Below are 20,556 nucleotides of genomic sequence, written 5' to 3'. Positions count from 1 at the left end.
TTTCTGTAAAACTCATTTAAACACTTTCTTTGTTTTTTTTTTTTTAAAAAACTTCCTTTTTTTTACGTTACCCGTAAATTATAAATATATAAAAAAAACTTTTTGTTTAAATTTTTTTTCTAGTTTTTAAAAGGCCACTTGACCAATTTTTTAATTCTTTCACAACACCTGATATCGTGATCGTGACCTTTCACCAAAGCAAGAGATATTCTTGATAAACTAAACACGGACTCGTGTTTGAAATTGTCGGCCACAAAAAAATTCATTTGATAAAAGTATATATTTTTTTTTTAGTTATAGAAGGAGACCACTTCATTTTCAATACTTCATTTTTGACAAAAAAAACTATTCCATTTTACCATCCCCTTTTTTTTTCTTACTTTAACTTTTAAGATATACTTTTAATAAAAATACAAACTACTTTTTCTTATTTTAACTTTTAAGATTTACTTTTAATAAAAATACAAACTACTTTTTGTATTTTAACTTTTAAGATTTACTTTTAATAAAAGTACAAACTACTTTTTCTTATTTTAACTTTTAAGATTTACTTTTAATAAAAATACAAACTATTTTTTTATTTTAACTTTTAAAATTATAAATTTAAGAATAAACATTAGTATGCATGAAATAAATAATGATTAATTGCATAAGTAATCATAAATGTTAGATAACATATAAAGACCCCGTCGTATTCGTATTGATCGGAATTAATCTCGACCCATGGTACCGTGTTGTCAAATGACGTGTTGCGTACATAAAGTACCGTGTTGTCAAATGACGTGTTGCGTACAATCATGAGGTCTTATTAACATAAATATAAATGTTAGTGAAGTTAATAAGAGTTAGATTACAGAAAATATAATTCGGGTGGTATAACCGACCATATATAACTTAAATAACATAAATATAAATCAGGTGGTATAACCGACCATATATAACTTAAATAACATAAATATAAATGTTAGTGAAGTTAGTAAAAGTTAGATTACAGAAATATAATTCAGGTGGTATAACCGACCATATATAACTTAAATAACATAAATATAAATGTTAGTAGTCCAAAATTTGATATATTCAAGTCTGAAAATTATTAATAATTTCATACCTTGATTAGTGATTCGTGATCGTTTGAGATATCTTTTAATTACACTAAGCTTTTCGTGCTGATAACGTGTTATAATTCAGTAGGCTTATAACTACCTTTAGTGGTTATAAGAACAAAGAGAGAAAAAAGAGAGAAGAAAGAGAGAAGAAATGTTGATATTGATATTTCAAGAGAAATGGTGCACCTTAAATGGTTACCATACATGTCTATTTATAGTATAAAATATTACTATGCAAGAAATATAATAATAATAAAATTAACATCCAATCTAGATATTTTATAACACAATCTAGATATTTTATAACAATTATTAATATATATATCATTATTTAAAAATAGTTATTGTTATTGTTATTATTATTATTACTATATTATCATTAAGATAATTATTAGTATTATCGTTAATAATGTTATAGTAACTATCATTATTAATATTAGTGTAATTAAAACAAATATTTGTAACACCTAATTATTTTGATTACTATTATTATCATTATTATGAACACGATATAAAAGACGATTAAAAGCTATTAAACGAAACGATTAGGAAATAATGGGTAAGAGTTTCATGATGAAATTAAAATATTATAAGATATTGATTTAGATAAAATTATCGTTCTTATTATTTTTATCGTTACTATTATTATTAAAAGTATCGTTAGTATTAAAACTATCATTTTTACAAAAATTATCATTTTAATAGAAATGTCATTGTTACTATAAAATATCATTATTATTATTATTTTAAATAGAATTATTATTTTAAAGATAATATTAAAAATTATCGTAAATATTAAAGTTATCATAATTAGAATTATCGTTTTATCATAATATCATCTTAGTAATTATAAATATTGATATTTTGATAATAATAATTATTATTACAAAATAATACAACTTTTACTTACTATCATTATAGATATTATTTTATCAAATAAATATGTGATACAAATATATTTTACTACGTGTAATAACTTACTTTAATAATACCTATCATATTATCTTTATGATATTAAATGAACCCTATAAATTTTATTACTTAAATATATATAAACGTATATATTATTATATAAATTTAATATAAAATTTTATTTATTAATAAATAAATTATATTATTTACTCTAATAAATCTTTTAAAAATATTTAAAAATATAAAACGACGATATTTAAACTATATATTAATCATGTATAGATTTTTGGAAATTATTTTGAGTCAAATTTACTTTTGTTGACTTTTGCATATTAGTCTCGAGCATTAGGATTGTGGTACACTATGACTTGACCTAATTTGTTAGACAAATATTGACCAACACATAAATATATATAATTAATTTAGGTTCGTGAATCCGAGGCCAACCTTGCACTTGTTCAATGACGTTATATGTATTTTTACTACGAAATACAGTATGGTGAGTTTCATTTGCATTTTTACCCTTTATATTTTTGGGACTGAGAATACATGCGCTTTTATAAATGTTTGACGAAATAGACACAAGTAATTGAAACTACATTCTATGGTTGAATTATCGAAATCGAATATGCTCCTTTTTATTAAAGTCTGGTAATCTAAGAATTAGGGAACAGACACCCTAATTGACGCGAATCCTAAAGATAGATCTATTGGGCCTAACAAACCCCATCCGAAGTACCGGATGCTTTAGTACTTCGAAATTTATATCATGTCCGGAGGAGGATCCCGGAATGATAGGGGATATTCTTATATGTATCTAGTTAATGTCGGTTACCAGGTGTTCACCATATGAATGATTATTTTTTGTCTCTATGCATGGGACGTATATTTATGAGAACTGGAAATGAAATTCTTGTGGTCTATTAAAATGATGGAAATAAATGATTATGATAAACTAATGAACTCACCAACCTTTTGGTTGACACTTTAAAGCATGTTTATTCTCAGGTATTAAAGAAATCTTCCGCTGTGCATTTGCTCATTTTAAAGATATTAATTGGAGTCTTTCATGGCATATTTTGAAGAACGTTGCATTCAAGTCATTGAGTTCATTAAAGATTATTATTATTAAGTCAAGTTATAGTTGGATAGTGGATATTATGAAATGGCATGCATGCCTGTCAATTTTCGATGTAAAGAAAGTTTGTCTTTTAAAAACAAATGCAATGTTTGTAAAATGTATCATATAGAGGTCAAATACCTCGCGATGTAATCAACTATTGTGAATCGTTTATAATGTATATGAACGGGTCCTTTCAGTTGGTATCAGAGCGGTGGTCTTAGCGAACCAGGTCTGCATTAGTGTGTCTAACTGATAAGTTGTTAGGATGCATTAGTGAGCCTGGACTTCGACCGTGTCTGCATGTCAAAAGTTTTGCTTATCATTTCTAGTCGGAAATCATCTGCTTATCATCCATAGGAAATTATCTGCTTATCATTATTAGTCTAGACACGTCTTGCTACATTAATTGCATGAGTAGTGTATAGATAAAATTCATATCTTAGCGTATCTACTAAATCATATCTTATCGTATCTGTTACTTTAAACTTTGCTTGACATATCCCGCAAATTCCTCCGTAATCTATAAAATCTTTTGATCTCTATATATAGATATCCTATGTAAATAGAATACCACCCGATAGCCGAAAAATCATTTTATATCGAAAAATCCTTTATCCAATCGTACGAAATGGAATTTGTCATCAGTTCAAGTCACTCGAATTCCGAAATGGAATCTCACTCAAGCTCCGAAAGCAGTGTGACCAGAATGGATCAACCAATCAGTCATCACCTATTCTGGATGAATTGGGGATGGGTTCGTAGCCTCCTCAATCATTGGAAACAAGAAGAAGGCGATCCTTTCCATCCACCACATTGCCCTCTTGGCGAAGAACCTGAAGCACTTACCGGCGAACCTGTTCGAGACACCATTTTCTCTCTCATTTCCAGGGTATCTCGTCACGATTATATACTACATCAAATTCTAGATTTTATTTATCCGCTCGTTCCGACCGACAATCATCCTGGAATAATAAAAGAAGTCAACAAACTTCGTGCTCGGGTAGTGGCTTTGGAGAATATGGTGCAGAGATTACAAACACCAGCAGCAGCACCAGCAGCATAATCAGTACCACCAACATCAACGTCAACAGTACCATTACCACCCCCAACCACAACCGCGTCGTAAACCTCAACTCCACAATCTGTCCCACGAGTATCAAGGTCATACGTCCTATAAATAACATGGAAGACCAACAACAACAAACGATGAAGTATTAATTCATGACTTCATCGGAGAAATATTTTACGGTGATTATGTAATCTCTAAAATTTTAGAGATTACTTATTCTAGATCTAACCATAAATCAGATGAGTGGACCGAAATGATAAAAGAAATCCCGACCAGAATGGTGCACGATTTACAAACTAGACTTGTTTTACCAACAGCATCAACAGTACCACCAGCATCACCAGCATCGTCAGTGTTGTCAGCATCAGCATTAGCAGCACCTATAACCTCACAAGCTCCATCAGTTCAAGAATCACCGCGGACATCATTATGAATCAACAACGAGTATATTGTATCAACGAGTTATGAAGAATTAACTCATTTCCACTGAAGGATTTATATGTATATCTTATATATATATATATCTTTAAACCATAATAAATCTTTCCGTACTAAGCTATTATGTGTGAATCTTAACTATTCGGTTAATTCATATTACTAATATGCAATAATGCACGTCCTTCGTCCGCAACTTAACTATCGTTAACTACAACATCTGTCTCAATTCAATAAATTCTAATTCACAATAAATCAAGTGTATTATTCAAATATATGTTGATTTTACACTTTCGTCATCAATGTACTCGAAACTTTTCAGATAACATCATTCGTACTTTGCGAAGTTCACAAGAATTTAATGAAAACCAACATCATGCCCCAACAAATAACGAAGTATTGATTCATAATTTCAATATTATTGAAGTAATACTTATGTAATCTCTAAAGCCTTTAAGGGATTATTCAATTCTAGTTTCAATCGTAAATTAAATGAGTTTAATTTAATATTAACTCATTAAATCGATATTACATCTGAAGAAAATATACATATATATATATATATACATATATATATATACATATATATATATATATATATATATATATATATATATATATATATATATATATATATATATATATATATATATATATATATATATATTTTCAAAAAGACTGTAATAAAAATTCTTTTGTACAAAATATTAATTGTGAAATATTTTTTTAACGGGTAGGTAATACCCGAGAGATATATAAATTTACAATTAATATGTTATATTCTTTGAATCTGATTCAGCAATCATCAACTATACTCACTATTTTCTCAAACAATATATATTCTTTTATAGAAATCAAAACAACCATACTCATTCAAAATTTAATTGCATATTCTGATTTTGAAATCTCAGAATTCAACTCGAGATATGACCGAAATCATCACTCTTAGATCCTTACATCTTTCACAAGCTATACTTTGACTTCAAAACTGTTTTAGAACATCATATGTATATTAACGATTACAATCTGTGTTCAAAACCCTTCAAAATTCCTGAAGACACTTCAAATAATAAACAATCGAGATGATGATCCAACCACATATTAACCACAGTCTTGCATCTGAAAAGCTCTCGAAACCAGAGTCATAATTTAACACATATCCGTGTCAGACCCTTTGGCATTTAATAGCAAAAATAACTTTGCGCTTCCTTTTCAAATTAGTCAGTTTTGTCACAGCTTTAGCAAGTCAACTTCGACTTTTCAGTTGAAACAGTCTTATTATAACCTTGATATAGACGTTGCCTTTTCGTCATCGTTACCGGAGAACCTTTTATGTCTCACCACATTAAAAATAAACTTACCAACAACTTCACTGATCTTTGACTTTCCGAAAAGTCATTATATTTATCGAAACCCCATCATTTACTCATCCGCATCTTGTAACAAGAATTGTCATGCCAATTACTGGGAATTGGCAATTAGTATTTTGAAATCTTGCAGCATGTCTCTGCCAATAGTTATAGGTGTATATATAACGTCTATCTCCTAGACTTATATACTTTGAATGTGAAGTTTCTGAAAAACACCCTAAACTGCGAACTAGTTCTCCGAAGTTTGGAAAATGCTGATGAAGCAGCAAAAACTGTAAACGACCTTAACAGTCAAAAGTTTGATAATAAAGGATAGTGTGTTGGAAAAGCTTAGAAAAAGAGAAGGTTTGGAACTGGAAAACGGATTAAGCAAACCATGAAGGAGGCTATGGACAAATCACAAAGACTAAACCTGCCTTCAAAGAATCCAAATGATTCAGTGTCTGCTGAAATTATTATCAAATACCTTACTCCTGACTCTAAACCCTTGTGAATAATATTCTTCATCATCCTCTGATCTTAGATATTCTAAAATATCATCATATCTTTCATTATAAATATCCTCCATATTTCTGAAGATATTTTCTTAATTTTTCTTATTTGAAATCATTTACCTCTTCGCGCTATCTGTATTACATCATAAAAGAAACTATTTTAGTTTCTAAATTCTGAAACATTCAAGTTTAAAATAGAAATATTTTGAAGTAGTGTTGGGAACTGAAGCATGAATTAGTATAATATAATGACACTTGATCAACGTGATTATATTACAGTAAGTCATGCTGAGTTTCTAAATGGAACGTGATGATTCACAGATCATAACATCATCATGTGCCATGTTATACGACTCTTGTATTCTATTTAACCTCTAAAATATCAAGAAAATATTTCTTGATGATTCGGCCTTTTCCAAGGTATTCTAGTAATTTGACAAATCAAGATCGTGCCATCACAATTTCCTTCCTAGAACATTAACAATGTTCATTTTGAAATTCATATATGTGAATTCTGGACCATTACAAGCGGTGCTTAATCGCAAGAAGAAGAAATGAAAGGACAAAACTCCGAAATAGAAATTGGGGTATAAATTGCAGCAAATAAAAGAGAGCATTAATTGTGAATGATAATGATTATAGAAGACAGAAGCAGAGACTTTGAAATATAAGGGAACATATAAAGCCCAACGATAAACCATAAATTATAAACCATATATATCGATGCATATAGCAATATAAAGACACGGGAGAACTAGAAACACTATAAACCCAAGAGTATAGTAGAAGTAAATAGATTCTTCTGGCGGTAGATGAAAAAGAAAAATGACCGATATGAAAGTTAGAAGTATATCGAGAATCAGAACTCGATGGAGCATATTGATGAATACTTTAAAATATGAGTTGAGGGGGAAAGAATAGAAGGTGATGAAACATGACTAGGAACTTAGAAATCAACAGATTTAACTCACACAATGAAGGAATAAGTGAATCAAAACCTCTAGTGAATAGGTTAAGCTTTTTGGGATTAATTTAGTCATACCACAACTAAATCAAGTGTGATTAGATCAGCACCTAGAGCTATTATTCACCACCTGGGTGATTTGGGTTGAGAGAGAATCAGAGGAGCTCACCAGATCTGAGTGTGTGTAACAAATGAGAGGCTTAACCTAAAATGAAGAACATAAGACTTTATATACCCCTGCTGTTGACTCACCCGTACGATTCATCCATCACACATACGAGTTGGCTTCATCAGCCGTACGGGTGATCACTCACTTGTGTCTTCTTATTTAGGTCGTAATTGTGACTTAGCTCAACATCAACCATGCGTATGAGCCTGTCAGCTGTACTAGTGAGGCTTCACTCGTATGTCTGACTAAGTCTAACATAGTCAAACATCTAAATCTCATTCCTGCAGTTCCTGTAACCACATACAAACACGGATAGTATAATAACGAACAATCATGGTGGCCTGTAAACTGTTGTACCTACAATGGACATGGGTAGATGTCTAGGGACTTGCATAAAATGCATCAACAGAAGGTGTGAGTTGTAAGGAAACGAAGGAGGTGAATTTATAAGAAAACCTCCGACAGAACAATTAAAATGGACGATCGCATTTAAAGCGGATCCTAATTCCCTTGATTACCGGAGAGTCAAATCTTATTAAGAAGATTTTCTTCAAATCCCTTGAAATCTGGGAATCAATCATATCTACGTCAAATGATAAGATGAATCTACACTTACTCATTTCACTCTTCTATGTTAGCTTCATTCGTACTCTTCATTTAAATGGATTGTTTATCCAAATTATTCGCTGATAATAAAACTCTAATTTTCAGCCCGTATGCATCATGAAAACATACTTATTATCATTCACGACCTTTCCACTCAAATTTCGGGACGAAATTTCTTTAACGGGTAGGTACTGTGACAACCCAGAAATTTTCAACCAAATTTAAACTTTAATCTTTATATGTTTCCGACACGATAAGCAATATTTGTTAAGTTAAATTTCAAGAATTTTAAACTATGTTCATACATTCATTCAACCTCGACCAAGTTCCAACGATTCACGAACCATTAAACGAATATGATTATATATGTATATGTGTATATATATTATAACTTGAAACGTAAACAAAATATTAGATTAAATACTTTATATGATTGTATCTGTTTCAAAATGTTTATCAATGGAATTAGAAGATAAGATCAAATGATTGAATTATCAGATATATTGAATTATGATTACAAGTCTCTGTTGAAAGGCCCACGTTGATTTGAGAAATCTTTCTATTTTAACAATATTCGGAAAATGGTAAAGTGATTTATAAATAAGAACAAATTGTTAATCATTGAGAACTAGACAAAGGATAGTGGAAGATTGAATCTCATAAAGACTCGATTGATCTATTTAGTTTCAAACGTACAAAAACGTTTTCAGTTTAAAAAGAACTTTATTATTAAAACGTATATAACTTTTATAAATATCTAGAACCACTTTTGACAACTCATTACTTAACTAGTATGATAAAGATAACGATATTTATATTTTATTTTATTAAATATATATAATGATTTAAATTAATATTATATATATTTATACGCGTATTATACGTATTATGTAGTTTTATACTTTTACTATACTTAAACTTTACCTTTACTTTATTTTTATTTTACTTTAACTTTAATAATTCACTTTAATAATTCATACTTTAATAATTCACTTTAATAATTCATACTTTAATAATTCACTTTAATAATTCATACTTTAATAATTCACTTTAATAATTCAAAAATCTATTATAAATAGAATTCAATAGGTTTCATTATTTCATAGAAACTTGAAAATATTTTTCTCTAAACTCTCTCAATCGATTTACATATATATATTTACTCCGTATTATTTCAAGATATTATTAGTATACATAAAATATTACGACGGAGTGCTGTCCGAGTGATTTCGAAATTGTTTTTCGAGTGGGATAGGATTAAGGAAATTATGGGTTATAGCTATGGAGGTGATTGAGTATGGTTCATGGGTATGCTCGTGAGGTCAATATAGTGTTTATCATTTCCGTTGCGTCTACGTACCTTTCCTGCAATATTGAATCTCAATATTGATACGTGAGTACTCATAATTTAACTTTTACATACTAATAGTGTATCCCTGACTAGTGCTCGAGTATTTAGGATTATGCATGCTTGTACTTTTGATATTGCCCTTAGACAGGTTAGGTTGAATCTTGAATTAGTTACACTTGCGGTTGAGATAAGGTATAAGATATGCATGTCCTTAGAAAGCTAGCGAAAAATTAAGAACTTTTCCTTTAGATATCGAATGGTTTCGATGAACGGATTAGAAGTTATAATCAATTGAATTTTTGATATTTTTATTAAAAATGATTATTATTATCGTCGTTTTTATCGTAGTTCTAGTTTTATCTTATTATTATCATTATTATTATCTTTATCAATAAAAGAGATTTATCATTAAAAATTGTTATTTTTTTTATTACTATCGTTATTATCGTTAAAGTTATAATTAGTATTATTATTATTATCCAATTATTATTATTATTATTATTGGTATTATTATTATTATTATCATTATTAATATATATAAATCATTATTTAAAAATAGTTATTGTTATTGTTATTATTATTATTACTATATTATCATTAAGATAATTATTAGTATTATCGTTAATAATGTTATAGTAACTATCATTATTAATATTAGTGTAATTAAAACAAATATTTGTAACACCTAATTATTTTGATTACTATTATTATCATTATTATGAACACGATATAAAAGACGATTAAAAGCTATTAAACGAAACGATTAGGAAATAATGGGTAAGAGTTTCATGATGAAATTAAAATATTATAAGATATTGATTTAGATAAAATTATCGTTCTTATTATTTTTATCATTACTATTATTATTAAAAGTATCGTTAGTATTAAAACTATCATTTTTACAAAAATTATCATTTTAATAGAAATGTCATTGTTACTATAAAATATCATTATTATTATTATTATTTTAAATAGAATTATTATTTTAAAGATAATATTAAAAATTATCGTAAATATTAAAGTTATCATAATTAGAATTATCGTTTTATCATAATATCATCTTAGTAATTATAAATATTGATATTTTTATAATAATAATTATTATTACAAAATAATACAACTTTTACTTACTATCATTATAGATATTATTTTATCAAATAAATATGTGATACAAACATATTTTACTACGTGTAATAACTTACTTTAATAATACCTATCATATTATCTTTATGATATTAAATGAACCCTATAAATTTTATTACTTAAATATATATAAAAGTATATTTTATTATATAAATTTAATATAAAATTTTATTTATTAATAAATAAATTATATTATTTACTCTAATAAATCTTTTAAAAATATTTAAAAATATAAAACGACGATATTTAAACTATATATTAATCATGTATAGATTTTTGGAAATTATTTTGAGTCAAATTTACTTTTGTTGACTTTTGCATATTAGTCTCGAGCATTAGGATTGTGGTACACTATGACTTGACCTAATTTGTTAGACAAATATTGACCAACACATAAATATATATAATTAATTTAGGTTCGTGAATCCGAGGCCAACCTTGCACTTGTTCAATGACGTTATATGTATTTTTACTACGAAATACAGTATGGTGAGTTTCATTTGCATTTTTACCCTTTATATTTTTGGGACTGAGAATACATGCGCTTTTATAAATGTTTGACGAAATAGACACAAGTAATTGAAACTACATTCTATGGTTGAATTATCGAAATCGAATATGCCCCTTTTTATTAAAGTCTGGTAATCTAAGAATTAGGGAACAGACACCCTAATTGACGCGAATCCTAAAGATAGATCTATTGGGCCTAACAAACCCCATCCGAAGTACCGGATGCTTTAGTACTTCGAAATTTATATCATGTTCGAAGGAGGATCCCGGAATGATAGGGGATATTCTTATATGTATCTAGTTAATGTCGGTTACCAGGTGTTCACCATATGAATGATTATTTTTGTCTCTATGCATGAGACGTATATTTATGAGAACTGAAAATGAAATTCTTGTGGTCTATTAAAATGATGGAAATAAATGATTATGATAAACTAATGAACTCACCAACCTTTTGGTTGACACTTTAAAGCATGTTTATTCTCAGGTATTAAAGAAATCTTCCGCTGTGCATTTGCTCATTTTAAAGATATTAATTGGAGTCTTTCATGGCATATTTTGAAGAACGTTGCATTCAAGTCATTGAGTTCATTAAAGATTATTATTATTAAGTCAAGTTATAGTTGGATAGTGGATATTATGAAATGGCATGCATGCCTGTCAATTTTCGATGTAAAGAAAGTTTGTCTTTTAAAAACAAATGCAATGTTTGTAAAATGTATCATATAGAGGTCAAATACCTCGCGATGTAATCAACTATTGTGAATCGTTTATAATGTATATGAACGGGTCCTTTCAACAACAACTTACAATCACAAACACGGAAGAAGCTCTCTCGTCCATACAACCATTCTCAAACAACTCATTAGGATCTATTATTTGGCAAGCAACCAAATGGACATGTAATTATATAATATGGAAACACAGGAATCTCAAGGTCTTTTGCAAAAAATATTGGATCCCCGCCACTATCCTATCCGAAATACAAGCACAAAGTTTCAGTTGGACATCCAAACGGTGTAAAAAGGCATCACTCGAGTGGCAACAATGGCTAATAAATCCATCATCGTATGCTTGCTAAACACCACAGCTTCGAACAGAGGTTGGCTAATAACCATCCATCTCCTTGTTTCCTAGTGTAACACCTCCAAGTTGTGCTCCTTTCGATTGTTGTCTACATTTGGCTATTTTGATCCCGAGATTAAATGGGTTGATCTGGGTTACTTTTGTTGTCGTCTGATCGGCACTACTGCCCACCTCCGCCCAACTTGTTTTTCAAGTTCTATCGTGGTCAAAATTCCACTTGTAGTCACTTTTATATCTTTATATTGTAGATTTCAAACCTGTTGTATAGTCATATTTAGGCACAACATGTAAAAATCGTTGTATTAATAAAAGTTTTGCTTGCTTTAAAAAAAAAAAAAAAGTGTAGGTATTTCAAAACATTAATATTAAATTTTATATCTTATATTTCAAAGACATAAGTTTAGAAATGTAATTAATATTTATTAATAGTTATATATGATTATGAATTAAAAACTATAAGTAAAATAAATGAATTTTTTTTATTATAACTTAGCATTAAGTGTTTTTTTCGTGTCGATTCTTATCATTTTATAATTTTTCAACAGTTCCAGCTAATTTGTCAAACACCTAACTATATTTAAGAAACTGTAGTTACCAATTATCAACTAATAACTACCCCCTACCAACTTTCAACTTTTAATTTTAGCTATCAGCTCTTTTACACCTTTTACACTTTGAAGAGCGATTTTAACATTTTATATTTTTGTGCCCTTGGAACTAAAATTAGTAAAAAAGTGAACTTTTAACCTCTTTTTGTCTTTGTTCAACTCATTATCTATTTAGCCCTCTTTTTGTTAACAAAGGACTGTTCAACCATACAGTCTTGTTTCTTGGCGGAATTCTTTTCAATTGCCAGCTTCAACAACTTGATTGCACTTCTTGCGTCCCTTTCTTTTCAAGAATTTAAAGCAACCACGTCATTTATACGAGTTTAGGTACACATTATTTTACATTTATTATTAATATTAATTACTTTGTTATTGATGAACATTTCAAAGTTTCCACCTTTTTTTATTATTTGAAATGGGCTTTCATTAAGATCGAAATCTAAATTTTGTTCATTCATTCTTGGAGCAAATCTTGGGTTCTTTAGTTTGTATCAAGGGTTTTCTTTTTATAGCATTGGTAAGTGTTAAAAATCGTTAATTTCGATAGTTTTTGGTTGATGTTTGATTCTTGGATTAGGGTTTGCAAGAAGACTATAATTGGGGCTTTTTATTTTGGTTAAATTTGATGGGGTTTTCATTCTTTAAGGGTTGTGGTTGTGAAAACTGGTTAGATTAGTTATTTGTAACCCTGTGGAAGGGTGATAAAATGGATAAATGGATGGTTGCAGTTGCTGCTGGTGCTGGCTATATATCTCAGCATTTTAAGAAAATTAAGCAGGCTGATGGGTCAGTTAAAACCGAATCATCAATTGATGGTTCATCGAGGGTCGTCGAACCCGAATCCCCGAACCAACCATCCGACAAGAAATGTCCCTTTCGCAGGTTATCAAGAAAAGAAAGTATGAAAAAAGATGACTTTGAAGGTAAAAGTGAGACTTCTACAAGTGATCTTGATGTCGAAAAGGGGATGAATATAGGGACTTATGAGGGTAGTGGTGTATTTTCTTCATCAAGTCTATTTTCGGGCTTTATCGGTGGTGATGGAGTAAGTGAAGGCATCGTTGAATTACCGAATAAACCCTTGAAAAATACAAGTAGAGTGTCTATTAGACGTAGACGTAAATTTGGTGTAGCCGTTAGACCTTTAAGCTCGTTAGAAAGTTGCGTTATGGCTCAATTACAAACAGAGCATGTTGAAATGAAACGTTCTAAGCAGACTGTGAGGCCTTTTGTTGTGACTGATGGCAGTAATGTAATTAATAGATCTAGTGACGATTCTTTTGTTGTGCCAAATAATGTTGTTGAAAAGAAGCTGCAAACGCGTTCAGAAGAAAAAGTAGGATTGTCTGATGCAACGTTATTTGTTTGTCTTGGGATGTCGTTTGGTATATTATACTCTTTTATGGCGAATAAACTTGAGGTGGAAAAATTGAATCGTTTGTTGAAGCAGAAAGAGAATTTGGTTCAAGATCTTGAAGAGGAACTTGAGATGAAAGATTCGTTACTCATGCAAGAGCTTACTATCGATGATGATCATAAATTAGAAAAAGTCAATGGTTATTCCTTTAATCATGGATCGCCTTTTTCGGCATCTAATGAGCATGATAATGAAGAATCGGTTGTTATGACTATAAAAGATGATTCTTTTAAGGAAATTGAAGCAGAGCTTGAAGCTGAACTTGAGATGCTTGAACAGAATATGACTTCATCCGCCGTACAGAGAAAGATTTCCAATCTCGTTGAGGTAATTAATCTGCGTACTTAAACTTGGTAGTATTTGTTTTGTGCGCAATGATTCAAAATACTTTTGTAAAAACCCTCGATTAATCCCCGATTACTCCTTTTTAAGAACAGACCGATCTGATTTTCCAAAATTCGATTAATTAATCGGTTTTGGTTAATGGGTCAAAATCGGATTTGTTAGTCAAAGTCGGTCAAAGTCAAAGATGTTCCACATTTTAACATGTATTTAAACTAGAATTGAAGAGGTTTTGAACAACTGAACGATTATGTTTATGTTTTTAGACAATTATTTTACAGTTTATGTTTATGCTTTTTTTCTATATCTACGCATGTAATTTTGAAATTTATTATTTAAATGTATAAAAAGTCTAATCCGATTAATCCCTGAATTGTCGATTACTCCCTCCAAATTCCCGACCGAGTACTCCCCAAATTGCGAGTTTTGCAATCTTGCCTCAAATAACGTTTTCCATTTTACATCACTTTAGTGGTTTATTCTTTTCAATAAGACTCCGTTAAGTGCCTTATAATGTATCGAATGTTGCCCTTAAATTCTAGTGTATGTATCCCACTTTTAACGTGTCCACTGTATGTGCTACGTGTCCACCGTATGTGCTACACTTTTAACTATTGCTACTGTACGTAGTCCATGACTTCTTCATCAAACGTCAAGTAACGAGGAATTTTGGTTAACGTGGCAGCCACATAAGTTGCCACGTCATTGAAACCATTGTAACATTACTAGTTTAGAAGGTATTTGAGGCCAGATACATACAATAGCAATAATTGAAGGTTTCATACAATATTATCGAAATTTTTAAAGTTGTTACATGCAATAATTTTTTGGGTAAACTTGATACATTTTCATACACTTGACTCATTAATCTATATAATTAAGGGATATTAACAAAAAATGCCCATTTAACAAACAAATTATAACATTCTGCCCAAAAAATATAAAAGTTGCAAAAAAATGAGGTCCAATTTGAATAAATAACACAAATCGCAAATTGCACATTTGTACCTAAAATGCAAATCGCAATATGAGGTCGAATTACAAAATTCTTTTGAAAACTTCAAGAGTTATCCAACAGATAGATCTAAAAAAAATACACAAATAAAAAAAATGATCACTAAATCGGAGCTAAGAATCAAATAATATGACCTTCGGTCGCGATCTGAATTTGGGGCCACGAGCATTTGCAAATGCCATACGCAAATGGGTTCACAATTTGAAAATGACTCTTGCGATTTGCAAGGGCATTTTTGCAACTGTTTTATATTTTGGGCAAAATGTTTTAATTCTTTCGGGAAAAGGGAATTTTTGTTAAAAATCCCTATAATTAATCAAAAGACTTCGTTATCTGTAGATTTACGTATTTGATTTTGTAAGTAATCCTGGTGCACAGTAATAATTTACATGAACTGTTAACCTTCTGCAGATAGACCCAGACTTCGAGCTGGGCGTGTCCCAGGGTGAGTTAAGGGCTGACATGTTAGATTGGCAAGCTAACACCAATAAAGATGAAAGTGGAAGCACGAGTACAACTCATTCTGCAAACTACGCAGTTTCGCCAAGAGAACTGAGTTTACGCTTACACGAGGTTCTTCAATCGCAACTTGAAGAACGTATCAGAGAATTGGAAGCAGAACTCGAAAGCAAACAAACCCAAAATCACAAATCCTGGAAAGAATTATCAAGCAGTGATGCAGGAGATGAATACCATATAGATGAACCAGTGGTTTTGAATCTATCAGGTGAAGCTTTAGATGCTTATAACGAGGCATGTAACGAGTTTGCAAAGTTTGAGGAATCAGATGAAGAGATTGTTGAACGAACGCCTGTTTATAAAAGGGATGACGATTGGTTACGATATGGTGGTGGTACGAGTGAAGATGATAAAGATTTCGATGAAGATGAAATGGAGAAGATGTTGATAAAACATATTGTTGAAAAAGCAAGAAAAGGGTCTCCTGCAATTTTGAATGCACAAAGGGTGTTGTTTTCTGAATAAAGTTTTGAAGTTGAGAAACTTAAAAATTCTGTTGTAGACATTAGGTGAAGGTTTATGATAGTATATTGTTTTATTTTATTAAGTGATTATTTACAGCAAATTAACATGTTTTTATCTTCTTTTTGGGAAATGGAACATAGTATGGAATATGAACCATTGCAAAACTTGTAATTTTAGGTTAAAATGAGATTGATGATTTGAACACCTCATCTTCACTCAGATCATATGATGTCTTGGCTGAATTTTTGCAAGTGAAACACAATAGAAAGGATCTGTTTGAATTGTGTTGTATCAACTTCATTATCCAATAGTAAATGATCAAAACATTAGAACACACGCACTTGCTTTCCTTGAATGCCAAAGATCGTGCAATGAACTTTCCATTGAACACAAGAATTCAAATACTACCATTTCTATGGAGGTCACTAGAAGTTGGACGTGTATTAGAGAAGGCTAATGGTGAAGGGTGAATTAACCACCACCCATGATTCATAAAGGGCAAAATTCCCAAAATTTTCTGATAAAAGGAATATGTATATTTTCCCTTTGCTACAAGGGTCTTGACTTTAATTTTATGCGCGCAAAAAAAAAAAAAAAAAAAAAAAAAATATTTGATTTCAAAAAAAATCAAATTCAATGAAGGTAATATTCGTTTAGGTATCCATATGGGCGTCACCTCATTGATAAAGTGGTAACTGGAAATTAGATATTTGAACTGAAAAAGTAGGCAAAAAAATTGGATGACGTGGCATAAAAAAATTGAATGATGTGGCGCCACCTCATCGTAGTCGATGAAGTACCGTCTATGTGGATGCTCACTTTTGTTTACTTTTTTCTTTCAAATCATAATCGTTTCCGTGCACCAAATTCAAACGGAACCTTTATGAGAGGAGAAATCGATATCTTTATTGAAAAATCATTATTTTTACGTTCGTTTTTGGGATAGTTGTCGTAAAACTAGATTTTGGGAATAGGAATAGAGACCAACTGCCCAAGAAGGGATGACGAGAAGAAATAAACTGCAGAATTAGAAATGAAAAAGGCAGATCTCAAATGAGAATAAATAGAAATGAGCGTTGAGCGTCTTTTAGAGTCTTGACCACCAGCATGAGCAAGTGTCGTTTCGAGTTTTGACCACCATGAAGAGCAGTTTCAAACTCTGTTTGCAGCAAAAAAGGACATGATGGAAGCAAAGAGACGTGTGGTCTTCACCATACCTCGACGAAATGAAAAAGCAAGACCTCAATGAGATAATAGAATTGGGCAGTGAGTTTTTTAAGTGTAAAGACAAGCAGTTTCAAATTCTCCCTACAACGAAAGGACAAAATTGAAGCAAAGATACAAGGTCTTTGCATACGGATGTCCATTTGTAGTACATGTTTACCCATTAAGCCACTAAATTCTGTAGTTCTGTTGTGTTTATTTATCATATGTATAATTCTATGCAAGTATTGTAAAGAGACACAATGAATAAAATAAAAGCCACATAAAATGTTGACAGAAATAAACGGAATCGATCTTTTATCTACTAAACCACAAGAACAACTGTTCTTGCAAGCATGAATCAAGTTTTACCCGATTGAGACCGAAATCAAGAAGTTTTACATAAACTCAAATTCCAGAAAATAAACACTTGAAAATAACACAATACTAAGCTGCAAAACAGCAGTCCATTTATAAATAAAGTCAACTCATGGGTCAAGCCCTTTTAGCAAACTCATCAGGCTCATCATGATCCCCGTAGCTTCCTTCTACTGGACCATCATCTGCACCAAAAGCTCTTCCAGCATCAGCACTATCATTACCAAAGCTATCACCACCACCAACAACAAAGTTTTGACCACCCCCATAACTACCTCCACTATTTCCACCGTAGCCACCACTACCAAAGGTATCACCACCAACAGCAGCATCACCACCATAGCCACCACTACCGCCACCACCATAACCGCCACCACCACCACCGTAACCACCACCGCCACCTCCATAACCACCGCCTCCATAACCACCGCCTCCACCACCATAACCACCACCACCAAAACCACCGCCACCTTGTGGTCTATCATTTGCATAGTTGACTCTCACCGTTCGACCATGCAACTCCTACAAAATTTTAACAACAATCATTTACAGATAATACTTCAAAGCATCTCCCATTTAATGTAAACCAATCCACATATGGTTTTCTTACTTCTTTAATATTTGATAAAAAACCAATTCTTTTTAAATATAAATGTAATACCACAAGACAGGGTGTATCATAAAACATCCATCCAAAACACTAACAATACAAAACAAAACCAAAAAAAAAACAAATACCCGTTGATCCATCGCCTGGATTGCAGCAGAAGCAGCCTCAGAGTCACTAAAAGTAACAAAACCGAAACCTCTGGACCTGCCAGTTTCTCTATCCATGATCACTCTAGCTGTTTCACACCATAAAAAACCATGAGAGATATAACATAAAGTGTAACTTCGGCTAATCAAAACAAAATATAATAACTTCAGCTAATCAAAACAAAATATAAAGAATTTATAAAATACAACATGTTCCTTACTTCACTAAATTAACTAATACAGTCATACCTTCATGGACTTCACCATACGCGCTAAAAGCTTCTCGTAAGCTCATATCATCTGTAGCCCATGCCAATCCTGCAACAACAAAAAAACAGCAAAACTCATTATATAGACTGAACAGACTCACTACACTAACTTGATCAAAAAAAAAAAAAATTGATATTACCTCCAACAAAGACCTTCGGACTCGAAGACATACATCTTAGCATTTGAAAAATAGATGGACTTGCTACTGACATTTCATGGTTCATATGTTTAGTAGCAACCTGGCTTAGTATACCACGAGCTCTATTAAAAAAAGCCATGGCCATATCGTATCGTGTAACCTAATAAAACGCAACAATTAACAATAAATCAAAATCCCCAAACTCAATAATAATCATACAATTACTTATTAATTACCAATTTACCATTATTACAAATCATTTATACCAATAATTACGATCAATTTCAAAAATCAGAAACAAAAAAACCTAATTAAACAATAAAAAACGAAACGATCGGTAACCACAACAAGCTTTCAGATCAACTACAATCTAACGCATACATACATATTAAATTAAATATATATTAATTAATAGAAAACATACAACGAGATACATACTATATAGATATGAATATGTATTAAGTATTTGATTGATGGAAATAAAAATGAAATATGAAAAAGGAGTATACCTGTGTTGGTGTGATTTGTGTGAGCGACTGTAAATGAATAAAACCCTAGAGTGAGGGCTTTTTTGGCTGATAACGAGGGTTTATGAGATATTTAAGGGGGATTTTTATATAGGGTTGTTGAATTAGTATTCACCGTTGGATCGTATTAGAATAAGTGTACGCCGTTGATATACGTAAAAGGTGTGGGCACCATAATTTGTAAAATATAGGGTACTTCTGATTTCGGACTTTTGCCACTCAAGTTTGGTTTATTGAACTTTCATCCCTTGTTGGATTGTATCCTCTAAGACCATTTATTTCGGAGTATTGGAAGGCGTCGAGCCGTCGAGTGATCAAGCGTATTATAAAGGATGATAGCTTGAATTAGGGGTGAATTATGATAAAAAGGTTGGCCAATTGTTTACTTTCGGATAAATGTGCAAACCCCGATTAGAATTTGAATCTGCAAGGTTGGTAAATAATTGGAGGTTAATTGTTCTGTTGCGAGAAATTAACGGTGAAGTGGTAAATTCCGATTAAGGTTGATCGGAATTTGGCTAGAGTTTGTGAACTTGAATTTGAGAGATGATTTCAACAAATTAAGTATATGTTTAGTGA

The 20,556-nt window shown here is 30.9% G+C and overlaps 2 protein-coding genes across 3 annotated transcripts; one reads left to right on the top strand and one right to left on the bottom strand.

Annotated features, from left to right (window-relative positions):
* The first annotated feature begins 13,213 nt into the window (after window positions 1-13,213).
* On the top strand, window positions 13,214-16,938 carry LOC139892379 (uncharacterized). Of its 2 annotated transcripts, XM_071875446.1 has the most exons (3): window positions 13,214-13,273; window positions 13,618-14,690; window positions 16,132-16,938. In XM_071875446.1, the coding sequence occupies exons 2-3, from the start codon at window positions 13,653-13,655 to the stop codon at window positions 16,702-16,704; spliced, it is 1,611 nt and encodes a 536-aa protein (XP_071731547.1). In that variant the 5' UTR covers window positions 13,214-13,273; window positions 13,618-13,652; the 3' UTR covers window positions 16,705-16,938. The 2 variants fall into 2 exon arrangements, with proteins under 2 accessions (XP_071731547.1, XP_071731546.1); XM_071875445.1 differs by lacking the exon at window positions 13,214-13,273 and having other exon boundaries at window positions 13,408-14,690.
* A 1,260-nt stretch (window positions 16,939-18,198) lies between these two features.
* LOC139892378 (glycine-rich RNA-binding protein 2, mitochondrial-like) lies at window positions 18,199-20,033 on the bottom strand. Its single transcript, XM_071875444.1, has 5 exons — window positions 19,960-20,033; window positions 19,451-19,610; window positions 19,291-19,359; window positions 19,024-19,130; window positions 18,199-18,807 (listed from the first exon to the last, which is right to left on the bottom strand). The coding sequence occupies exons 2-5, from the start codon at window positions 19,593-19,595 to the stop codon at window positions 18,403-18,405; spliced, it is 726 nt and encodes a 241-aa protein (XP_071731545.1). The 5' UTR covers window positions 19,596-19,610; window positions 19,960-20,033; the 3' UTR covers window positions 18,199-18,402.
* Between the last annotated feature and the right edge of the window lie 523 nt (window positions 20,034-20,556).

This window comes from Rutidosis leptorrhynchoides, chromosome 2 (assembly GCF_046630445.1).
Source record: "Rutidosis leptorrhynchoides isolate AG116_Rl617_1_P2 chromosome 2, CSIRO_AGI_Rlap_v1, whole genome shotgun sequence".
In the NCBI taxonomy this organism is placed as follows: domain Eukaryota; kingdom Viridiplantae; phylum Streptophyta; class Magnoliopsida; order Asterales; family Asteraceae; genus Rutidosis; species Rutidosis leptorrhynchoides.
The sequence above is the reverse complement of the archived record's forward strand: the minus strand, read 5'-3'. Positions and strand labels throughout refer to the sequence as shown.